This window comes from Rana temporaria, chromosome 4 (genome assembly GCF_905171775.1).
Source record: "Rana temporaria chromosome 4, aRanTem1.1, whole genome shotgun sequence".
NCBI classification, from domain to species: domain Eukaryota; kingdom Metazoa; phylum Chordata; class Amphibia; order Anura; family Ranidae; genus Rana; species Rana temporaria.
This window is the reverse complement of record NC_053492.1, coordinates 188,942,020-188,967,755: the sequence shown is the minus strand read 5'-3', so window position 1 is coordinate 188,967,755 and position 25,736 is coordinate 188,942,020. Positions and strand designations below refer to the sequence as shown.

Sequence of the window (25,736 nt, the reverse complement as noted above, 5' to 3'; positions counted from 1 at the left end):
TTATCTCTCTCTATCCTAATTTCTTGTTTGTTATCCCCATCCCTCTCTAAACGTCTTTCTTGTTTTTTCCCTTATTCTTTCTCTCCCTTTTTCTATGTTCCTCCCCCTCTTTTCCTCTCCCGTCCATGTATTCTCTATTTTTATTCCTTCTCTTACTCCCTGGTGGGGAGTATGGGATCAGTGGCAATGCTGACGGGGAGTTGGGATCAGTGGCAGTGCTGGTGGGGAGTTGGGATCAGTGGCAGTGCTGGTGGGGAGTTGGGATCAGTGGCAGTGCTGGTGGGGAGTTGGGATCAGCCAACTTAGGTGCTCTTGATCATGGTCATTTGCTGATCTGAGAACTGTAGTGGGGACTTTTAAAGGCAACTCTAATCACAGGTAGTGTTACTCACTATGTCTCCAACTTTGTGCAGTGACACCTATGCTGAAATCAGCACTTCACATTCCTCATCAGTCAGCTGACCTCTAGTTCCTGCCTCCCAGCTATGCCGTGAACTCAACGGGCGGCTGTGAAGAGGCCGAGTGGGTGGCTGCAGGCTTTAGGAACAACCCAGGTTTTGGGGACCCCTGGCAAAATCCTCATTTGACCCCCAAGGGGGCCCTAACCCCCAGGTTGAGAACCACTGCTCTAGAGCAAAGGATGGCAAGATAATATTAGTTGGTAAAACTCCAGGACTTCCCTTAGTGTTTTTACTTTGCTTCTGGAGCCTGGGTTTCCATGTCTTAATAGCTATGCTTTGATAAACTGCCATCACTCTGTCCAATGGTTCCTCAGTAATACATAAGGGCACTCATTTATTTACAAACTTCGGGAGAGCATGTAGTAGATTAGCAAAGTCTTTTCTGTCTAATAACTGGTGTCATGTGGTGTCTGTATTTAGACAGTTTAAAACTAAATATAGCTGCACTTTAAGTAGCATTTGCATAGAATAGTATTTGATTAAAATATCTGTAATTGGAATGCTCTTTTAATAGTTGTATAATGTATTATTTATACTTTAAAAGCATATAACATACTTTTGATTTTGATGGGTTCCCATCAACTTGTTCCTCATCCATGGTATTCCAGGTAAGTGATGCAGGTAAATCTTTTTCAGGTTCACAGGCTTCTAGCAGGATGATGTCACTGTTGTCAGGTATCATCCCAGAATTTTTCCCAACTGTCACAGCTGTCTGAAGGTTATCACCTGTGTAAAAAAATATATAAAGGTAAAACACCATGTGTAAACATGTAGCAATAATTATGCAAACACAGTATATGTAATAGAGCATCATCTGAGGGACATTGTTGTAGTTTTGTTGGCATTAATGACACAAGTTAAATTTTACACTAAGCAGAAAAGAGCCAGCCGCTAGGTTAGAATCATTTCCATGATCACATTTGCATTAAACTGTACTAGCCCAATTTTCTCTAATCCAGTAAAGTACATTATAATTGCATGATAATTAAAAAAGAAAAAAAAAATTCACACGTAAAATATACATTTTGTAATGTGATTACAATCTTTAAGCACAACCTTTAAAGCAGTATTAAACCCAAAATCAAGCATTTATTATATTGTACCTTACCAATTTTTTGATGTGATGGCTGCATTACTTTCAAAACGGACAGGGGTGCTTACAATGGTCAGTTTTTATATATGTATGTTAAATATGTATCCCAAAAGGAACAACATTTTTGCTGTAACTGCTTATAAAGTGTGAGCTGGAGTTTGGCTTCAATTTATTAGTGTTTCGAAATCTGCTAATACATCTAACACTCCCTTCTCCATTACGAGCAAAGCTGCTGTCCAAAGGTACCCCTGTTGTTCCTTCATCCAGAGTACAGGAGGCTTTTTACTGGCCAGATCCCCCGATGAAAACAGAGGTAATAAAGCCTTAAAGGGGTTGTAAGGGTTAAACAAACATACCATATTTACCTCCACTGTGCTGTCTCCGCTCCTCCCCGCAAGAGTTAACCTCTTTCTGGGAAGCGCTCTCTCAAGGGGGCTAGCTTGTGAGCATGCTCCCATGTGATACAGTGGCGGCCATAGCCACCAAGAGTATCACTCGGACCCACCCCCTGGTGCGCCGTGTCATTGATTTGATTGACAGCAGTGGGAGCCAATGACTGTGCTGCTATCAATCTCCAATGAAGAGCCACCTAAAGCTGGGGGAAAGCATTGCGGGATCGCGCCCACAGAGTTTTGTGGCTCAGGTAAGTAAAACGGGGGGCTGGGGGGCCCGAGAGTGCAAGGTGTTTTTTCACCATTAATGCATAGGATGCATTTTTTGCTATAAAATTACTTAGAACCCCCAAACAAAAGGATCCTAAAGGATAAAATGGCGTTCATTGCAATACTTTTAAGCTGCTATATATTACATGTTTTTGATTTTGGGTTTAATACCACTTTAAGCATATTTTAGCATAATTAGACATCTTCTGAATTTAGTAAATGTGCTTAAAAAACATACCTGTAACCATAACTGTTCTTATGTTGGCTGCACTTAGTTCCTTTAATACAGAACTTGTCTCTGGCTTTAGACGATTTTCTAGGACCAGTAATCCAAGAAATATAAGGTTGGTCTCCACAACTTCCCTTTGAGAAAAAAATTGTAAATAAAAGTTTTAATTGAATCTTTTATAAAATGAGAATATACAATTATGCTTGCAAGAGAAAAAATGCTAGACTTAGATTTTAGATGAATAATGCTGTCTTTAAAGAAAGATTTAAAGGAAAACAAGTGTTTGCTGTACAAATGTTAGGCTATACAGTATATTACAAGTACATAGGCCATTTTGTTGTATGGATCCTGTTACAGGCAGTGAGTGATTTATGCTTTTTTAATTCTGCAGAGAGCTGTCAGGTTGCAGCCCGCCAAAGTGTTCCCATCTTCTGTGCCTAAGCTCAGGTTGTACACTTCTTCTGCTAGTGTAGTTGAAGATATTCAACTAGTCTGTGGCAGAAGGGTTAACAATACAAGTTATGAATATGTATGATCCCAGTCAATCACAGAGGAGCTTTTTTTCTGGTGGTTTAGGTGAGGTGGTGATACATTATTGGTTCAAAGATTGCTTTTTCCTGGCCTCCTGCATAGAGGATTTGTGTGTTGGAGTAGTTTCCCCTTCAGTCTTGGAAAAGCAAGTGTCCCCAAATTAGGAAAAGTTCTGGGGGGGGGGGGTTACAGAAAAAATGTCTACAAAGGGAAATGCATTGATAATTGATTGAACTGCATTGCTTAATTAAAGGACTACAGCAGTGGCGGCTGGTGCTCAATTTTTTTTTTTTGGGGGGGGGGGGCGCAAAACAAACAAACAACAAAATAAAATTGCAGCCTCACTGTGCCCATTAAATGCAGCCACTGTGCCCATTAAATGCAGCCACTGGGCCCATCAAATGCAGCCACTGTGCCATCAATTGTCACCACTGTGCCATGCATTAAACGCAGTCACTGTGCCATCAATTGTCACCACTGTGCCATGCCATCAAACACAGCCACTGTGCCCATAAATTGTCGCCACTGTGCCAATTGATGCCACTGTGCCAAATGTCGCCACTGTGCCAAATGTCGCCACTGTCACTGTGCCCATTGTCGCCACTGTGCCAATTGATGCCACTGCCACTGTGCCCATTGTCGCCACTGTGCCAACTGTCACCACTGTCACTGTGCCAATTGTCGCCGCTGTGCCCTGTAAAATGCCCCTCCCCCTTCCCGGCACTTACCTTTCTGGGGTCGGCCATCCTCCTTCCACGTCCCTTGATGTCTTCTCCCGCCCTCAATGACGCCCTCAATGACGCTTTAGCCAATCAGAACCAGAACCAGAACCGGTGACCTGATTGGCTGAGATGCCTGTCAGTCTTATCCAAGGACCGCACCCCCCGTACGTCCCTTAGATAAGTATCTGGAAGCCGAATACAGCCTGAGGGCTGTACTCGGAAAGCCTATCAGTGCCGCTGGCTCTGATAGGAACTTCCACACATGCAAACCAGCTGCTGTTATTCAGATGGCTGGCGCTCACCATCCGGCCGGTCATCAGAATAGTCGGCGGCAGCGGCAACAATACATAGATTCATGCAATGCATGAATCTATGTATTGTAATCAGTGGCGGTGCGAGAGCCAGAGGGGGTGGCGCTCCGGCGCCCTCTATGGATGCACCGCCACTGGACTACAGTGGCTTTTAAACACAGAGGCAATCAGATAATTGATTAATCAGTTGCCACACCATATTAATGCATGTAAAAATTTTGAAGCATTAAGAAGTACAATTAGATACAGAAAACATAAAGAGCATATATAATGTTCCCTACATTATAACCATAAGCAGATATCATCAAATAGCCACTTGAATGATCTATCCTTGAATCAACAATGTAACTAATTAGCTAAATTAATTAATTATGTCTCTTGCCTTGCATCATATATATATATATATATATATATATATATATATATATATATATATATATATATATATATATATATATATAAAATATGTGCTGTGTAACTTGGCCCTTTGTACAGTATCATCTAAAATACTTGACTGATCCTGCCTGGTACTGCCCTCCCCTCTGTAAACTGACCACGTTTATCATAGCTGCTGAGCCACTGATACCGTGGTCAGTTTACAAGCCTCCATCATCTGCTGTCTCTCCTCTCCCCCCACCCCCGCCTGTCAGCTTGTATGAGAACCCACCCCTCCCCTCCCACTGCTAAAATAACTTTTCATGCAATCCCTAGTGTTTGGTAATGTTATGTGCCCAGTGTATGTGTGTTATCAAAAAAATGCCATTCTATACCTTATTTCAGAGCACCAATTTATGTGTTCAGAACCAAGAAATCAATTTGGTAAAATTATTTCAGTATATGTAGTTCACCTGCAGGGACTGTGTTTAGAATATATGTAGAAATAAATGTATAATAATATACTGTTTATTAAGATACGTTAATCAAAAAGAAAAATTAGAAATGAGCACAATGATTTCAGCAAAATTGATTTTGTCACAATATTATTGATTTAATCAAATTTTACCATGCAAATTCCTTTGGTGAAGTTTATGGTAGGGCACCTATTCCATGTTACTTTACAAAGTGTTTCTTTGTGCTCTGTGTTTTTCAAAAACGCTAATGAAAAAGGTCAAATACAAATTTTAAAGCATCAATTCGCAAATACTTTTTGAGTATTTTAACTTTTTTATTTAACTCAGAATATGCCATCACAATTCAGTGACCCCTGTATAATCCTCCTAAACTCTCCTGTCACATCTAAAATCTGGGCCTTTCTAACCAAAAAAGTTTATAGATAGTGCTAAAACTTTCTCACCCTTTCTAATGCTTACACATACCTGTTTGTCAATAAAGCTTCACAGTCCCAAAAGTGACTAGCCCGTAAAGTCATTCTTTTTCTATAAATTCTGTTTAGGATGTGGCATATGTTAAAATAACATGCATCCACATGTGCACTACATGTGAGGATGCACTATTCCTTTTGATCCCATTGTACAGTAGTGATGAACGAATAGGAGTGGGTGGGCATGGGGCTTAGTGACAACCTCCTAAACTGCCATGAGATGTGGAAGCTAACTTTATCAGAATAGTTTGGTGTTTTACCATGACAGGAAGGTTTGGGAGGCAGATGCAGATTTTTTTAATATGCAATATTAAGACATGTTAGTTTTAAAAGATAACAATATTCTATAAATTGCTCTCACCTTTCTAGGTCGGAGGTATGTGGCAGTCCCTCCTTTTGTTGAGATCGATATGCCAGTCCTATTACGCGAAAGCCTTGCTTTGTGTAGAGATCAAGTTGCTTATAAAAATTGTCTGGAACTAGTTAACAAACAAAACATCTTTGTGATCATAAATGCCCAGAGAAAAGTAAAAATATTTAGCCAAAAAACGTACCTTCCTAATTATAAGCAGGTTAAGCCCCAATTTTGTTTCCTCAGTATTATTTCACAAGCATTACAAATAAAATACATACCATAAAAGCATCATTTTTAAGGGTCATGAAAAGTGGGAATTTTGTGTATACTTTTACAGTCTAAATTTAGAGCAGACTCCTCAAGCAATCTTTTACTACCTTTGTTAGCAACATAACTACCTTCTGTGTGCACCTCTTAGGCCCCGTACACACTACCGAACATGTCCGCTGAAACAGGTCCGCGGGCTCTTTTCAGCGGACAAGTTCGGTCGTGTGTAGGGCCTAGCGTACCATTTTCCAGCGTACATTTGTCCAGCAGACCGTTTCCCAGCAGACAAATATCTCTAGACTTGTTAAGAAACATGTCCGCTGGAAACCTGTCCGTCGTACATGTTCGCTGGTTAGTACACAAAAGCATCGTACAAAAAACCCGCGCATGCTCAGACAAAATGAGGGGACAGGAGCGCTCGTTCAGGTAAAACTCGCGTTTCTTTGGGATATGGCACATTCGTCATTTCAAAGATTTATTCTAGCAAGAGAACAATGAATAAAACGACCCAAGAAACGTCAGTTTAGTGCGTCGTTTTATTCATTGTTCTCTTGCTAGAATAAACCCGTTCTCTTGCTGATGCTATTTCAACTAAATTGTCCTATACTGAAATGTGATATTTGTTGCTTGTGATGTAATCTTTTGAAAATGTTTGCTAGCCCAGACGTGGCATTTTTTTTTGGTCCTCCACATGTATATATTAATATTATTTTTAGTTAATGTTCATCTTCTACTTTTTTTTTGGTGTTTCTAGTTATGTCACCATTTTTTTCTTTTTGGTACTTGTTCTATTTTTTTTTTGGTCAAGTAATTATTTGTTTTCTTATTTTTTGTTATTTAAATAGTTTACCATGTTGGCACACCAAATGTCCCCCCCCCAAGGAGTTAGTGTCCTTTGTAAATGACCCATTGTATTTGTTTTTAATGTTTGATGCCTAATCCCCACAGTATAACAAACAATAGACAAGGTTTGAAATTAAAGCAAAAAGCCATTTATTTTGGCAAATTCATAAAAAGAAAATAAACAGAACGGCAGCACTTGAACAGATAGCAAAATACACGCAGACTTGGATTTACAACATGATCAAGGATAAACTAGCAAACCTCAGGAGGCACCAAAAAAAAAAATCAGAAGCAGCAGCACATAACCAAAGGAACCCAAGCTGTGGTAGTCCAAACAAGTTGACTTTTGTGGGGAATCAAATGGAAGGCAGGGAATCACCGTCTCCTCTTCCTTGCAACCTTCCCTCCAGGCTGCCTTACAGCGGATCTTCCACAGACCCGTCCACGGCCCCTTGCAGGTGGGGATGATGTGGCAGCAGGAGGATGATGTTCAGCAACCCGGGCCGGGTCACATAGCCCAGTGTCTGTGGTCAGCAGGTCCCTCTCCATCCACCAAAGCACCTGATTAATAAGGCCCTTTGCCAGTCTCCTTTGGTCCTCCCCCCCCTTGGTTAAGATCATGAGCCACGGAGGCACTGTAGGCTTCTGTGGGGTTGAGGGGGGCCCTCATGATAGCACTGGCCTCCTGTATCATGCGGAGGTTCATGTCCTCCACTAGCCTCAAGTGCCTCCTTCGGCCTGGTGGCCTCATCTGGAGGGGAGGAACCTGGCTGGTGGTGCTTGTCCTGGGCCTGGGGACCTGCTGTACGCCACTGGGCCCGGCCTCCTCCTGGCTGCCACTGACCCCTTCCGCCTGGCTGACATTGACCGGAGGAGCTGCCACCTCCTGGCTGGTCTCTTCTTCCTGTGTCATAAAAAGGGACATGTTTTAATATTTAGCACAATAAAATCACACACATTTTCATGCTTGAGACTGTATTTTTTTGGGTTCATTTAACTTGAACAGACTCTCCTTCTGACCCCTGCAGTTGTCATCCCTGACACCTATTTGTCTACCCACGAATTGTGTTATTTTTTCCCAGCTTGGCTTTTATTTTACAATATCAAGTCAATAACCCAACAATAATTAGTAGCCCAGAAATATTTGGGAAACTACTATACCTCATCAGTGAAGAGTCGCAGATCTGCGTCTCTGTCAGCCAGGCCCTCTTCTTCAGACTCTGCAGGGCTGTGTGGATCTGGGGAAGTTCCGCTGAAAGGTAGCGTGGAAGGAAGGCTGGAAGGAAGACTGGACATCGATTCCCTGCCGTCCAATTGATCCCGCAAAAAAGCCATCTGTTTGAAATACCACAGCTTGGGCTCCTTTGGTTGTGTTGCTGCTGCTCCTGATTTTTTTTTTTGGTGAGCTTTGTAAGCTCTGCGATATGTGCCCCTGAGTTTGGCCAGTTTATCCTTGACCATGTTGGCAGTGCATTCTGGCACCCATGTTTGCATGTATGTTGCTAGCTGTTCAAGTGCTGCCGCTCAGAGGTCTTTGCGGTGGTAGTTAGCCTCCTTTGAATCCCACAGGATGGGCATTTCCCGAAATTTATCCAGCAAGCGCTGGATATTGTCCTGTGCCTGTAGTAGGTCCATTCCTTGGCGATTTTAAGTTTTATTAGTTTATTCTAGATTAACAAAAGACAAAGAAACAGAAAACACGTTTTAAAAAAGGCTCAGCGTTGACATCGTTCGAATATGTGGCCCAAAATTTAGGACCTATATATAAATACAAACACAGTGTCTCCTGTTGCTAAAATGCTGGCCAGCTCTGCCCCATTGGTTATACCAAACATTGATTTTATACATGCAGACCCTTTGGTTCCATTGCAGTAAATACGTGGAAACTATAACCATACACAATTATTATTAATGAGAGCATTCATCAAGGCACTATTTCATGTGTAGATATCCTGCCCCTCAGCATTGATGACATAAAAGACACTTCCTAATGACCTCTGTCCAACCAACACAGAACAATACTTGGCCTGATCTGAATACACCAATCAAACATTTAAATGAGGTAGAGCATTGTTCCCATCGATATTTTGTGATGTGTCCAAAAGCATTTGGATACCAAAATACCATTGTGGTACCCAAGAGACATAATAGCGTTAAAAAGGTGCAACCAACAGACCAAACCCCCATCCCATGGCTCTCCATTTTCTAGGCCTCTGCTGATCCCATGTTGTAATTTCTTACCTTCGTCTCTCTAGCTCCTCGATTAGCACGCTCGATTTATTTTGGCGTAACCTACGTAATCACGTTGTTTGCCTTTTATACACTCCGCGTATGTATGAAACGCCGCCCTCGTCACCTTTGCCATGCCCCTAATCGAATAGTCTCCGCGTAACCTACGTAAACACGTCGTTTTCATTCTCTACACTCCGCGTATGCCTGAATCGCCGCCCTCGTCTCCGCCCATGACGGAACATTTCCTCTTTTCCACGCCCATAATCACTGTGGGAAGGAAAAATGTCGATGTCACACGAGCGGGCACAAAGCTCTCAGGCCGCAAGTGAAGGGACAGAGGCAGGAATGTCCCGATCCAGGCCCAAACGATACAAAGCCACTAATATGGCTTTTGATGAAATGGTTGAGTTAGTTTACATAATGCGGAGGAAGGACTATGACGGGGAATATGGGCCATACAAGACCCCTAACCGCAGAAAGGCCCACATTATGGACAAGGTGGCGAGGAGAATGAAAGAGATGTTTGGTGTCACCAGGTCCAAAGAACAGCTACGGAAACGTTGGTCCGACTTGAAATTGCGGGAGCCACATCAGTTGAAGAAGATTCTGAAAATTCTGCGGAAAAGTAAGTCCTTATTTTTGGTGGGGGGGGGGGGCAATTGTCTTCAAGAATGTGTTGACATGTATATTTTGACATCTGCCTCCTTGGCCTGGTTGTACTTTTGAACACATGTTGAAATTGTAGTTGTTTAACGAAAATACCTACCTTTTGCAAATATCATTAATAGTAAACCGCGTAACATCACATCGTTTCTCAGAAATGCAAGGTTGTTCCAGGAACAACACACCTGGACATGGCTCTCTGGCAACAAACTTTGTTTGCTAACATTGTGTAAAAGCTAGTTCTGACAAATCAAATTTAGAGAATGTAAAAGGCAAACAGGATTCATTCTCAACAGTGATAATAAAGCAGATGTTTTCCCATCTGGAATGCAGAGCACCTGTGTCTCCACAATAAATGTTCAATTTTTTGTAGGGTCTCCGAGAAACAAAGTTTAGGGGGGGACATCCATGTGTGTCACTTCGCTAAAAAGGGGCAGGATCAGAGCTTGGCCTAGAAGTCAGCTCAAAATGTAGGTTTGGTGGGAGAAGACCAAAAAAGAAACTAAATGAAAGCCTCTTCTAAGCAATGTGTGCCATTTCTGCTGTCCAATATCTGTGTGCTGATGAGTATACCTTTTGTTTTGTGTTATTTAGGGGAAAGAAGACGACAGCATTTGGAGGAGGCAGAGAGGGCCAGACACGCCAGAAATCGTCCATCTCAGCATGTGGAGGAGGAGGAGGATGTGGAAGGAAGAGAGGAGGAAGGAAGAGAGGAGGAAGGAAGAGAGGAGGAAGAAGGCATTTTGGAATTTGAAGTTATGGAAGATGAAGGGGAAGTTGAGGAAGAAGAATTTGGCGATTTGGAGGAAGGTGGATTGATGGATGAAGAAGAAGCAGTTCTGGAAGATGAATGTGGAGTCGTTGAAGATGAGGGTGAAGTGGTTGAAGGAGGAGGAGTCGTGGAAGATGAGGGTGAAGTGGTGGAAGAAGGAGGAGTCGTGGAAGATGAGGGTGAAGTGGTGGAAGAAGGAGGAGTGATCGAAGATGGAGAAGTTGTGGAGGTGGAAATGAGCAGACCATCAGGTCAGTGTCACCCCAGCTTTATAGGTCGAACCAGATGTAGATAGGCCTGAAAAATGTTACATTTTTTTAGATTTTTTTTAATTTATTTTTTTAGGGGATGAAGATGGTGTTGCACATTTTTCACGTGCAAGTGCTGCAATAATTATCTAGCAGGTTATGGAGTGCAGCGCAGAGATGGACAATATGCGGCAAAGGATGATGGTCATGGAACAGAATATTAAAAATGTCATTTTGGAGTGCAGCACAGAGATGGACAATATGCGGCAAAGGATGATGGTCATAGAACAGAATTATAAAAATATAATTGACATGATGGGCCGTGTCAAAGACTGAAAACCCCCCCCGCCCCCGCCCATCCTCCGCCCCCCAACCCTTTGAAATTTTTGACTCAGCAATACACCAAAATTTGAAGATGCACACACAGTGTGCCAACATGTGCTATCTGCCATCACAGAATATCTATTGTCTGTGCTTTGTGGGTACAACCCCCTCCTCGATCCTCAAGTAGTTGAGAGGAAGGGTTTGCTCCCACAAAACACAGACATTGATCACCCATGATGTCAGATAGCACATGTGGCCATTTTTCTGTTGAACAAATGACATTTGGCGAATTAACACTGAATGTGTGCATCTTCAAATTTTGGCGTGTTCCAGTGTGAAAGCACACCATGACTGACTGCTGTTGTGAATACAGAGAAAAGTTTGAACTTTGGAAGTTCTATTGTGGTTGTACATTTTTACATTTTTACTTCTAAAAAAAAGTTGAGTAAATCAACAACCCAAAAAATAAAAAATATATATATATTTATATATATAAAAAAGCCCCTAAAAAAATATATATATATTGTACTTATATATATATAAAAAAAATACAAAAAACTAAAAAATTTCAGAAAACCAAAAAAAATATTTAAAAAATATATCTAATTATATATATAAAAAAACACGTAAAAAAAATAAAAAGTTTAATTATATATATATAGATATAAAAAAAATACATTATTTTTCAGAAAACCCAAAAATTTAAATATTTTTTTTTATTATATATATATATAAAAACACCAAAAAAAAAATCATTATATATATATATATATATATATATATATATATATATATATATATATATATATAAAAGAAAAAAAAACACATTTCTATATTTGATACCAACAAATGTATATAGATCTATATTCTTGATAATCACTGTAAAAAAAAAATGGCCAAAAAACAAAAAAAAATTGTTTATTAAAAATTCTAAAGCCATGTTTTCAGGATAAAAACCCTACTTTTTTGGGGGTTATGAACAAGGTGAAAATAAAAACATTGACATCAAAATATGAAAAATTAGTGGCTTCTTATTTCTATACTCAATACCCAGTTTGTAGATGAGTGAATAATGTGCAATTGTGGTTATTTACTAAAACTGGAGAACTAATTTTGACCCATGAAGTACTCAACATATTTGTCGCGTACCTCACGAGCAGATAGGGTGGCCAAGCCAGCGCGACCAGTGTCCAGCCCAGGAAGGGTATCTGAGGGTAGTCCTGCCTCAGCACCGATGTTGGGTAGGTACGCCTGGGAGTGCCTGCGTAGAAAGTTGTGCAAAATGCAGCAGGCAAAAACAATGGTGTTCAATTTATATTCCGCCAAGTGTATCGCTGTCAGGAACAGGCGAAACCGGTTGGAGAGTATCCCAAAGGCATTCTCGACTACCCTCCGAGCCCTGGCCAACCGAAAATTGAACACCCTCCTCTCTGAGGTGAGGGTCCTCTGGGGAAAAGGCTGCATGAGGTGAGGTCCAAGCCCGAAAGCTTCGTCCGCTAGAAACACAAACGGAAGTCCTTCAACATTGTCTTCATCCGATGGCAGTGCCAGACCACCAGCTTGGAGACGCCTGTAGAATTCTGTCCGCGCGAACACTCCCCCATCAGACAGCCGGCACCACCGCCATCAACACAATACTATGATCACCTTTGCAGTTAAAATAGTAGGACCCCGAGTGGGGTGGCGGCACTATACGGACGTGTTTCCCATCTATTGCTCCACCACAGTTCGGAAAATCACAACGCTGGGCAAATTGGGAAGCCACAGTCTGCCATTCCTGTGGCGTGGAGGGAAGCTGTGGGGACGAACAAATAAAGATATTTAGTAATTTGGAACATAAACATTGCAAACATAATCCTACAAGCATCCTTGTGCAACTTCACAGTATTCAAATTGCATTTAAAAATTGTGCAGGGATAATTTTGGGGCACAAATATATAGGCCCACTTAATTAAGAGACTCCACAGCCCTCTGATGGGGACAAAAACAGTTTTAGGGGGGGGGGGAGAACTGTCAAAAAAAGGTCACGATCTAAATAGGCTAGGTGGGTTTGTCCCTAGGATATGTGTAAGGGGGGGAACTAATGCACAAAAACCACTCTAACCCGAGGCACTAAAAACTAATAATATTATGTTGATAAAAAGCGATAAATATAAAGGCAGCAGCCACTACTAAAAGATGCTCACGCACCAGCAATAGTATAAAAAGAGGGGGGTGTAATGGCGCTTGCCACTAAAATAATAAGCAAATGATTAATAATGAGCACAAATTCATTAATGACCAGTAAAATTGTGTTTCACTCCTTATTCCTTGAAAAAACCTCCAAAAATCAACACCAATGATGAGAAGGATGAATATCGTGAAAAATAATGAAAATCCAAAATATATGATTGACTAAAAATCATTTCGGTCATCAGATATTTTCCAAATTAATTTCCCAAAATAGATAATATATAAAAGTGAGAAAAATGAATCCTTTAGTGAATAAAATATGAAATCATACATTACAATAAATAAAAAACTGCAGGAAAAATGCAATAAATGCAAAAAAAGTCCATGTGCACAATCCCTGTGCTAGAAAATGTATAAATAATGTTCAATCAAAATAACGGTGCTTCAATAATTTTTTTAAACAGTGTGTGGTGTTTCAAAAACAATAATCCAAATAATAAAGTGCTTCCAAAGTGCAAATGTGCTTGAATAATAGCTGTAATCCACCGTACAATCATTCAGTGTAACTGTGCAGAACCAACACCAGTGTATGGTAGTACAAACCTCTCACCTTAGGAAAGGCAATATTGAGCCTATAATGATTGCTGAAAAGCCCAGCAGATATCCCTGCAGATCAATGCTTCCAGGACAGCTTTTTCTCCAAACTCCCAGCTGCAGGTCTCACAGAATGGAAAAGGAAAAAACCGCGCTACTACACCGAAAGATTACAGGCAGCAGCTGACATGCGATACACAATACGAACAGATGAAGAATAAAAAGCCACGCCAAACACTTTACACCAATGAACCAATGCAAACTATTTTAAGGGCTGAGCCCAAAAAATAAAATAAAATAAATGTCTATAACACTTTACACCAATGAATCAGTGCAAAAAATATAGGGCTGAGCCCTAATGAAATGTCTATAACACCCAACAGGTATTTAAATGGTAGGTTTTGTATAAACACTTTTCATAAGTTGCAGATGGAGACTCCATACAAGTTGGTATTTTGGTATAGTAGTTGATCAAAGCTCCAAATCACCAGGTGACATGCATGCAATCAGTGCCAGCCCTCCACCGTAATCATAAGCAGCTTACCAGATGGCAAGCTTTCCACACAGTTGGCTTTAGCCCAGCCACAGCCTTTTTATCCCTGGAACACTGGATGGAACACTCCTTCTCAGAACATAGGTGAGCTCCCTCCAGGACCCAAGGCATAAGCTCTTTGTGAAAGAGGATTGGGATTCAGCCACGGATATGGCTCACCAACGGTACCAAACAAACCAATGAACTCCCGGTGCAAGCATCATAGGATAAAAGAAGGACGCAATAGCGTGATACCGTAGGATAACAAATTTAATAAAAAACGTAATGTACTTACAGATTCAATAAGATTAAAACAGTATATAGCGAAAAAAAATTCAAAAGCCGTCCGGCTTGAAGGAACCCTCCTCCTTGACGTGGTGACGTCACTGATGCAGCCTCCCAGACGCGTTTTGTCACTAGTCGGACATTCTCAATGGGGGTAGGGCTTTCGACAGTGAGGCACCAATAAATAGCTATCACTCAATGTAAAGGGCGATCCGATGGAAACAAACCCCACCATCTTTGTTGAGGTAACAATGCCCATTCCGCAGCGCGAGATAGCGCCGCCAGGGCTCGATATTAATTCTAAAAAAAGGGGTTTTCTTTAGATAAAAAAAAAAAAACGATCTCATTCATTAATGTAATATGGCGATTAAACCACCAGTTACTCTAATGTGAATTGCAATACAATGTGTCTATACAAAAAATTCCGGACAAACAAGTTAAACTAAGGGGAAAAGGTATATCCGGCACAGGATACTTCCCCTCGGTATTTATTGTCGCTATCTTGTGGAAAAATAAGAAAATTATATAAAAAAACTAAACTATGGATTTAAATCCGGTCTCCTATCACGAGCATAGGGAATACTCATTGTGAAAATTGTGAAAATGCCAGCTAGGTCTAACCCGCCGTAGGCAGCTTAATTAAAGGTTGCATAAAGTGACAAGTGACCAACTAAATATATATTATGATGAGTGACACATAAGGTGTAACTTAAAATGTGAATTAAATTCATAATGGTGGACCCCATCTTAAAAGGAGAAGCCTCCCAGGGGTGCAGAGTGGTAACAGAGCCCACCCCCAGTGGGGAAATTGTCCACAGGGAAAATAAGTGAAAGTAAGTGGAAAGTGTATACGAAAAAGCCTTATGAGGGATATTATGAAATCTTAAAGGTACATGTTTTATTAAAACCCTAAAAAGATTTTTTTATTAATATAAAAAGGGGCTTAATTAATTAATTGAACCCAGAGCAGTGCTCGGATATATTTCCATGTTATATAAAAAAGTACATTCCTACACCACAATTTTATATTTGAGAAATATATATTTAAAATAGGTTTAAATAAAGATATTTAGTAATTTGGAACATAAACATTGCAAACATAATCCTACAAGCATCCTTGTGCAACTTCACAGTATTCAAATTGCATTTAAAAATTGTGCAGGGATAATTTTGGGGCACAAATATATAGGCCCACTTAATTAAGAGACTCCACAGCCCTCTGATGGGGACAAAAACAGTTTTAGGGGGGGGGGAGAACTGTCAAAAAAAGGTCACGATCTAAATAGGCTAGGTGGGTTTGTCCCTAGGATATGTGTAAGGGGGGGAACTAATGCACAAAAACCACTCTAACCCGAGGCACTAAAAACTAATAATATTATGTTGATAAAAAGCGATAAATATAAAGGCAGCAGCCACTACTAAAAGATGCTCACGCACCAGCAATAGTATAAAAAGAGGGGGGTGTAATGGCGCTTGCCACTAAAATAATAAGCAAATGATTAATAATGAGCACAAATTCATTAATGACCAGTAAAATTGTGTTTCACTCCTTATTCCTTGAAAAAACCTCCAAAAATCAACACCAATGATGAGAAGGATGAATATCGTGAAAAATAATGAAAATCCAAAATATATGATTGACTAAAAATCATTTCGGTCATCAGATATTTTCCAAATTAATTTCCCAAAATAGATAATATATAAAAGTGAGAAAAATGAATCCTTTAGTGAATAAAATATGAAATCATACATTACAATAAATAAAAAACTGCAGGAAAAATGCAATAAATGCAAAAAAAGTCCATGTGCACAATCCCTGTGCTAGAAAATGTATAAATAATGTTCAATCAAAATAACGGTGCTTCAATAATTTTTTTAAACAGTGTGTGGTGTTTCAAAAACAATAATCCAAATAATAAAGTGCTTCCAAAGTGCAAATGTGCTTGAATAATAGCTGTAATCCACCGTACAATCATTCAGTGTAACTGTGCAGAACCAACACCAGTGTATGGTAGTACAAACCTCTCACCTTAGGAAAGGCAATATTGAGCCTATAATGATTGCTGAAAAGCCCAGCAGATATCCCTGCAGATCAATGCTTCCAGGACAGCTTTTTCTCCAAACTCCCAGCTGCAGGTCTCACAGAATGGAAAAGGAAAAAACCGCGCTACTACACCGAAAGATTACAGGCAGCAGCTGACATGCGATACACAATACGAACAGATGAAGAATAAAAAGCCACGCCAAACACTTTACACCAATGAACCAATGCAAACTATTTTAAGGGCTGAGCCCAAAAAATAAAATAAAATAAATGTCTATAACACTTTACACCAATGAATCAGTGCAAAAAATATAGGGCTGAGCCCTAATGAAATGTCTATAACACCCAACAGGTATTTAAATGGTAGGTTTTGTATAAACACTTTTCATAAGTTGCAGATGGAGACTCCATACAAGTTGGTATTTTGGTATAGTAGTTGATCAAAGCTCCAAATCACCAGGTGACATGCATGCAATCAGTGCCAGCCCTCCACCGTAATCATAAGCAGCTTACCAGATGGCAAGCTTTCCACACAGTTGGCTTTAGCCCAGCCACAGCCTTTTTATCCCTGGAACACTGGATGGAACACTCCTTCTCAGAACATAGGTGAGCTCCCTCCAGGACCCAAGGCATAAGCTCTTTGTGAAAGAGGATTGGGATTCAGCCACGGATATGGCTCACCAACGGTACCAAACAAACCAATGAACTCCCGGTGCAAGCATCATAGGATAAAAGAAGGACGCAATAGCGTGATACCGTAGGATAACAAATTTAATAAAAAACGTAATGTACTTACAGATTCAATAAGATTAAAACAGTATATAGCGAAAAAAAATTCAAAAGCCGTCCGGCTTGAAGGAACCCTCCTCCTTGACGTGGTGACGTCACTGATGCAGCCTCCCAGACGCGTTTTGTCACTAGTCGGACATTCTCAATGGGGGTAGGGCTTTCGACAGTGAGGCACCAATAAATAGCTATCACTCAATGTAAAGGGCGATCCGATGGAAACAAACCCCACCATCTTTGTTGAGGTAACAATGCCCATTCCGCAGCGCGAGATAGCGCCGCCAGGGCTCGATATTAATTCTAAAAAAAGGGGTTTTCTTTAGATAAAAAAAAAAAAACGATCTCATTCATTAATGTAATATGGCGATTAAACCACCAGTTACTCTAATGTGAATTGCAATACAATGTGTCTATACAAAAAATTCCGGACAAACAAGTTAAACTAAGGGGAAAAGGTATATCCGGCACAGGATACTTCCCCTCGGTATTTATTGTCGCTATCTTGTGGAAAAATAAGAAAATTATATAAAAAAACTAAACTATGGATTTAAATCCGGTCTCCTATCACGAGCATAGGGAATACTCATTGTGAAAATTGTGAAAATGCCAGCTAGGTCTAACCCGCCGTAGGCAGCTTAATTAAAGGTTGCATAAAGTGACAAGTGACCAACTAAATATATATTATGATGAGTGACACATAAGGTGTAACTTAAAATGTGAATTAAATTCATAATGGTGGACCCCATCTTAAAAGGAGAAGCCTCCCAGGGGTGCAGAGTGGTAACAGAGCCCACCCCCAGTGGGGAAATTGTCCACAGGGAAAATAAGTGAAAGTAAGTGGAAAGTGTATACGAAAAAGCCTTATGAGGGATATTATGAAATCTTAAAGGTACATGTTTTATTAAAACCCTAAAAAGATTTTTTTATTAATATAAAAAGGGGCTTAATTAATTAATTGAACCCAGAGCAGTGCTCGGATATATTTCCATGTTATATAAAAAAGTACATTCCTACACCACAATTTTATATTTGAGAAATATATATTTAAAATAGGTTTAAATTATGTTTAAAAACCGCGTCTGTTCCCATAGGTACCCTTTACAAAGGTTCACATCAGGCATTGTTTATAAAGGCGTTCACATCAGTTTCGATGTTAAGGCCGTGAGGGGTGTATGATTTTAGGCGGTGGATCCACCCCATTTCCATTTGGGAAATTTCCCTAACTAGATTACTGCCCCTCCAGTGTGCCCTAAATTTATCAATTCCTAAGAATAACGTGTTAGAAGGGTCCCTTTTGTGTTTTTTTTTTTTTTTTTTACCACCTCAGCTTTTTACCAAATTCAAGAGACCGGCTCATGATTTGATGCTTCTTACGTCTCTGTTTGTGGTTTGCATCATATGTGGTATTTTTGTACAGCCAGGCGCATGTGGGAGTGACACTGGCTTTTAATATGCTAGACGTGATAATTAGATTTTTTTAAGTTATTTATTTCCTTTTTTTTAAATGTAATCATGTGCGAAAAAATATATATATCGCCTTCCCGCTAGGGTGATAAGGTCTGGATCGTGCTCCTTTACCCCCTACCCCCCAGCAGGGATGGTCGAGACATATTTACTTATAAACTTTTAAAACATTTCCCCCCCACCCCCCTCCCCCCGTGGGTCCCAGGGATCTCTTTCTTTTTCCCTAAAAGGGTATAACTATGAAATTTAACCATAGTAAGTAGGACATGAGTAGGATTTGGGGATGACAGTCAAGGGGGCCGCCTTTGTTCCAGGTCTGCTTGCGTATACCATGTTTTTAATATCCCCTTACTCTCTCTGCATAGCTCCATGTTTTTTTGTACTCCTTCCATTTTTCCCATTTCTCCCTGAAGTCACTGTTTATCCCTGAAAGACTTTCCTTTAACTCTTCTAACCTATACGTTTCCTCCACTGCGTCTATCCAATTCCACACATGTGGGCTTTCCGTTTCCTGCCACTTTTTCGGTATGAGTCGCTTAGCTGCGTTTAGCAGATGGGGGAGCAAAGACTGCTTATATTTTTTAACCCCCTCTTGACTGCCATGAAAGAGCACTACCCAGGGATCTTTCTTTACCTCCTTACCCATGATGATATTTATTTGACTTAATATTGTGTCCCAATAAGTTTGAATTTTAGGGCATGACCACCATAAATGAGCCATCGTACCTCTATCTGGGCATCCCCGCCAGCACTCGGCGGTCTGGTCCGCTTTGAATTTGTTTGCTTTATCCGGGGTGATATACCACCCTGAAATGCACTTGTAATTTGCCTCGGCGGTTCGTATGTCTACTGCTGAGGAATGAGTTAATTGCATGATCCTCTGAAAAGTGTTTGTCCCTCTCGTGATTTCTAGCTCCCTTTCCCATTTTTCTAGGAAGGGTGCTTCACCCCGTGCGCCTATCTTAACCAGTATCCTATATAATTTTGTGATGGTGCCCTTTGAATTTTTAGATTTGCATATCTTCTCGAGTGGTGTCAGCTCCGCCTCCGTCCATAGTGGGCGGGGGAGGTGCCGCACAAAGTGATACAACTGGGAGTAATGCCACCTATCAAGATTCCAATAGTCTGTTCTAGATTTCAATTCTTCATAGGTCATTATCTCGCCATCTTTTACAATATCCCCTAAATAAACGGTGTCCTTCCTAATCCAGTTACCTCCAATTTTAATTTCCCCTGGAGCAAAGTACGCGTTTTCTTTTAAATTCATTAGTGGTGTGGTGGAAATTTGAAGATGTATTTAATATGTATTGTCATAATGGCACCCAGTCTTAGTACTGCCACAACCCGCTCTAAATAGAACTGACTGGGCCAGTCTGAGGCTGGTTGAATCTCGTCTGGTAGTAGAAAATGTCTTGAGGTTGGAATGTGATGTTTGCGGCGTGGGCATATGTCCGCCCCCACAAGGGGCCCTCTGTGCATTTAGCACAGACGATCGTTGGGGAGGGGATGCGCTCACTTCGCAAGCACACTAGTGGTTATGGACAGATGTGCTCTCTTATCTGGGTCTTGTCTGATCAGCAGGGCTTGGGATTCGTAGCGTACGCCTGTAGATAGCTTCCTTTCCACCTTAATAAGGGTATAATCTGGATATGCATTATTCTATGGAATGGCGCAGATTAGGATTCTATCAGGCGATTAATATGAGAGCTTATGATCGGTTAGAGGCAGGGGGGGCACTCCCTGCCACGCCCATAAGCCTTTAGCAGCATTGTATGTACTTCTATGCGTTGTATTGTATCCATTGTATTATATTCTATTCATGTAGTCTATGGGACTTCCTGTTAGAAGGAACGTCCTTATATGGTGTTAGCTGTGTCAGTGGAACATCATGTGTTAACCACTCCCATGAGGGAGGTGTTTAATGGGTGCAGTGAGCACTTCCTGTTGTAGGTAAATAAAGGGGGCTTGGCTGAGCCTTTGGGCAGTCATGCTGGCAGAATGATATGAGAACAGGCTGGTGATGGTGTCCCTTTGTATGAATGGCAGAGAATGATGGTGAGTGAATCTATTTAGCTTAAATAAGCATTATTTCATTAGGACTGGATTCTGTGCTTTATAGCACAGGGCAAAATGGCGCTGTGCTCTGCGTACGGCCTAATTTTGCCACCACAGATGGCGGGCCAAGGTAGGAGCAGACTGGGCCCCTTTGGGTATCGGTTATGTTCCGATGCGTGGGGGACTCTTCTCTGCGAAAGAATAAATTTGACGTTTTAATGAAATAATGCTTGTGCGAATTGGACGTGTGTATGTGTGCGATTGGACGTGTGTGCATGTATGATTTTGTCATGGACTAAAAGTTTGATTTGGATGTGTGTGTGTGTTTAGGATTGGATATGTGTATGATTGCGTGCGTTTGTGAAATCGAGTGGATTTGATTGTACATGTACAGTTGTGTTCAAAATTATTCAACCCCCCAATGCTGTGAAGGGTTTTAGGGAATTTAGTGTACATTTGTAATTGTATTCAGAATGAAATCCTACAAGGACTTCTTAAAGAACCATATGCAACTAAAATGACATCAATTGGTTTTGTAATACAGTAGTAAATGTTTCTTTTGTGAATTCTTCATTTACACAATTATTCAACCCCTTAAAGACTACCACTCTGAAGAACAGACGTTCATTGAAGTGTTTTCAATCAGGTATTGAAAACACCTGTGGATGTCAGGGAGCAGCAATAATGCCTAATAAGCACCAATCAGGCAGCTTTAAAATGACTGTGATACTCAGCTCCTTCTAGACATTTACTGGTGTGGTTACAAACATGGTGAAGTCAAGAGAATGGTCCTGGAAGACAAGAGAAGAGGTGATTACTCTTCACAGGAAGGGCAATGGCTATAAGAAGATTGCAAAGATGTTAAACATACCAAGAGACACCATAGGAAGCATCATTCGCAAATTCAAGGCAAAGGGCACTGTTGAAACGCTACCTGGTCGTGGCAGAAAGAAGATGCTGACTTCGACTGCTGTGCGCAACCTGAAGCGTAGAGTGGAGAAAAGTCCCCGTGTGACTGCTGAGGAACTGAGAAAAGATTTGTCAGATGTGGGTACTGAAGTTTCTGCTCAGACAATACGGCGCACACTGCGTAATGAAGATCTCCATGCCAGAACTTCCAGGCGCACCCCCTTGCTGTCTCCAAAGAATAAGAAGAGTCGACTGCAGTATGCCAAAAGTCATGTGGACAAACCACAGAAGTTTTGGGATTGTGTTCTGTGGACTGATTACAACTGTTTGGGCCCATGGATCAACGCTATGTTTGGAGGAGGAAATACAAGGCCTATGATGAAAAGAACACCTTACCTACTGTGAAGCATGGCGGGGGGTCAATCATGCGTTGGGGCTGTTTTGCTTCTGCAGGTACAGGGAAGCTTCAGCGTGTGCAAGGTACCATGAATTCTCTTCAGTACCAGGAGATAGTGGATAACAATGTGATGCAGTCCGTCACAAACCTGAGGCTTGGGAGACGTTGGGCCTTTCAACAGGACAATGATCCCAAGCATACCTCCAAGTCCACTAGAGCATGGTTGCAGATTAAAGGCTGGAACATTTTGGAGTGGCCATCGCAGTCACCAGACTTAAATCCGATTGAGAACCTCTGGTGGGACTTAAAGAAAGCAGTTGCAGTGCGCAAGCCTAAGAATGTGACTGAACTGGAGGCTTTTGCCCATGACGAATGGGCGAAGATACCCGTAGATCGCTGCAAGACACTTGTGTCAAGCTATGCTTCAAGTTTAAAAGCTGTTATAACTGTAAAAGGATGTTGTACTAAGTACTAAGATTGAATGTCAATTGGGGGTTGAATAAAACTGATAATGATGTGAGCACAGAAAAGACATTTGTGGTTATTTCATTATAAATGTTATGTTATATTTGTCTGACCTACATGTGCCTCTTTGATTTAATTGTAAGCAGGATGACAAGATGATCAAAATCAATGTCAAACTTGGCAAAAACAATCAATTTCAGTGGGGGTTGAATAATTTTGAATACAACTGTATGTATGTATGAATTATGTGTGTATGCCTGGATGCTGTATGATTGAACAGATTGAAGTTATGTGCCCATGGTATACAGTAAAGCTGTTTGGAAAAGCTATTGTGTAAGACAGCAGCATTATGCCATGTGCTTTAGTGGGGGAGGGGTGATTTGTTTGGTGTGCCATGAGGCTTGGGGGGGGATGGGCAACCAGCATGGCTGTCCCATCACTGAGTCAAAGTTGGTAACCCTCTGTATGGCTTGTTACATGAGCATGAAAAGTTTTTTTTTAAGGTTTTAAATGTGACCTCACTGTGAATTTCTTAAATGGCTTGTTATGAAAGGTGATGCCGCAGTTTGTACATGAGCTTTGAGAAAAGTGTTTTTGTTTTAATGTTGCGCATGTATCTGAATTTTTTTTGAATGTGCTGTGTTGGCAAAAGGTCCGATTTGAAGGAGCCTAAAATGTGTGCCTTGTTGGTTGGTTGTTTTCCATGTGTTGTCTTTGTGGAGAGATTCTAGGCAGGTTTTTGAAAACTGCATCTGGCAGCCATTTTGTTTGCTGCGATGGTTGTTTGGCGGGCCATTTTGTGGGGTGCAGTCTGTTTGGTCTGTGGGTCATCCTGGGTCATCTTTTGGGTGTGATACCATGTGACTGAGCAGTGGAATTTCGCAGCCTTTGGGGTAGATTTTTGTTTTCCTTTGTGTAGTATGGTCTGTCCTTTGGCAGACAGGTGCGAGGCGCAGTTCAAGCGTAAATGGCGCCATTGTTGCTGGCCATTTTTGAGATACAGTTTAAGCGCTATCTTTTGAATTGTGCTTGCGTGCTAGGGCTAATTTATATAAAAGATCTGACTAACCTACCGGCTGACTTTGCAGTATAAGAGTGGAGGCTTTTGTGTAAGAATTTCGTTTTTTGGTGAAAAGACTGCTTTGCATGCACTGAATTTTGTTGGTGTTTGAATATTGAATATTTGGGGTCCTTGGCAATTCATTTGTATTTGAAGATCGTAGGGTCAGGAGGGGGGGTCAACTCCTATTCTGCAGATGGGAGGAGATTGTTTTACCTTTCCTGAACCAGCATACAACAGGAAGTCCTTTTTCGGCATTTATATATAAGCAGGAAGTCAGTGGGAGGAGTTTTTGAAGTCTTCCGAAAGATTAACAATGAGACTTGTGTCCTGAAAGGACAACGGAAAATATTTTGGCATTTAAAAGAGTGTTTTAAAGTTTAATTTCAGTCATTTTTGTGAAGTGTTATACTGTAAATACAGTTTTGGGTATTTTGGAGCAAACAGGAGGGCTTCACCATTACTGTTGTAATCTCTAGATGCAGACAGAAGCCACATTATTCTGCAGGTGGTAACTGGGCGTAAGTGTTCCGTGTGGTTTAGTCTGGCGACGCAGTGTATGGGATGCATACACTGTGAGGGGTAGAGGCCTAATTTGGGGGTTGATCTGTGGTTGTTGACGAATCATTTGGAATAGTTACTCTGTAGTTCTGTGCCAGGAGGGTTGGGACAACAAGCCATAGAGATGATGCCTCGGTTAGGGTTTTCTAGTTGAGGGACTGGACCAGATAGTGGTTGTAGTCCGTCAATCCACCGTAGAAGAAGGCACCGGGCGGTGGTCCCCGAAATGGGTGCAACGGTTTCTCTCGGACGCGGGAAGTAAGACGATAAGTCGATTTGAATCGCGTGGGAAGGAAGGCTTCCCACAGTCAGACGGTTACACGGTGCACAAAGCTTAGTTTTGGGGGCAAAGGCCTTTAGACCCCTTTAAAAGATTGCCAAGGATACTATTTGGGTATCCCTCTGGAGTGGATGTGGTTTCGCTGCGGTTTCAGAAATCTGTAATGAGTGTGGATGGAGGTGTGGTACACGCTTTGGTGACCCTCAAAGGAGAGCTATACATAGCCGGTCTATGCAAGGCTCTCACGCTATTCTCATATTTTCCCATTGTATTTTCGTCTATTGCTGAAAGTGAAGGCAGATTTCCGGCTGGTTTTTGTTTTTTTTCATTTTTGTTTTGGATACTATGAATATCTCCCCCACATTTGTATATGAATGTTTGTATGTAGTAACGTGAATATGTTCGAATTTACCGCGGCGATCCTCCGATGCGTCGCGGCTGTAGTATTTTTGTAGAAACGGGGAAAGTAAGGGTTATAGAGGGTTTTGTTTGAATCGGTTATGAAAGAATGTCATTGAAAATTTACAGGAATGTCATTTTTGTTTGCCATTCTCTGCAGGATAAATATGAGGGATGAAGTAATGATTTCTGTTTAAGTATTTTTCAGGTCCAAGAAGCTTCTGGAAGTTTCTGTACATAGAGAGCAGGTGTATGTAGACAGCTGTACACATGGATAAATACGAGTCTAAGAAGGTTTAAAGTATCATAGGCTATTTCATTGTTTTCTTCTTCCTCCAGTCTTTAATGAGGAAGAAGGGGGGGATAAATAAATGTAAAAGTGACAGTTTTTCGAACTAATAACACTAATCTTTCTAATTCTAATCAAGTTTGTGCCAAGACTGTCTTTCTTTGATGGAATTTGAATCGGCAAGCCGCAGTCTGGTGAAGTAGGTTCCCATTTTAGATGAACCTGCCAATGGTTCCAGGTATTACAGGAGATGGTAAGGTATTACAGGCGATGGGGAGACAGGCACAGATTGCGCAGTGAACACAGTCCCGAGGTCGGGGTCATTGTCATAAGGTTTGTTTGGAGGTCAACCGAAACCAGGGTCGTACTCCCCTCATCAGCTGTCACGTCTTTTCTCAGGTGATGGGGTG

General features: G+C 41.1%; 1 protein-coding gene across 1 annotated transcript in view; it reads right to left on the bottom strand.

The window, feature by feature from the left end:
- Positions 1-25,736, bottom strand: part of LOC120936840 (probable cation-transporting ATPase 13A4) — a 299,354-nt gene that overhangs the window by 33,028 nt on the left and 240,590 nt on the right. The window contains exons 17-19 of the mRNA XM_040349544.1: positions 5,692-5,809; positions 2,455-2,579; positions 1,018-1,187 (exon numbers count right to left, since the gene is read on the bottom strand). Coding sequence (XP_040205478.1) covers positions 1,018-1,187; positions 2,455-2,579; positions 5,692-5,809 — 413 coding nt within the window. The remainder of the gene's footprint in view (positions 1-1,017; positions 1,188-2,454; positions 2,580-5,691; positions 5,810-25,736) is intronic.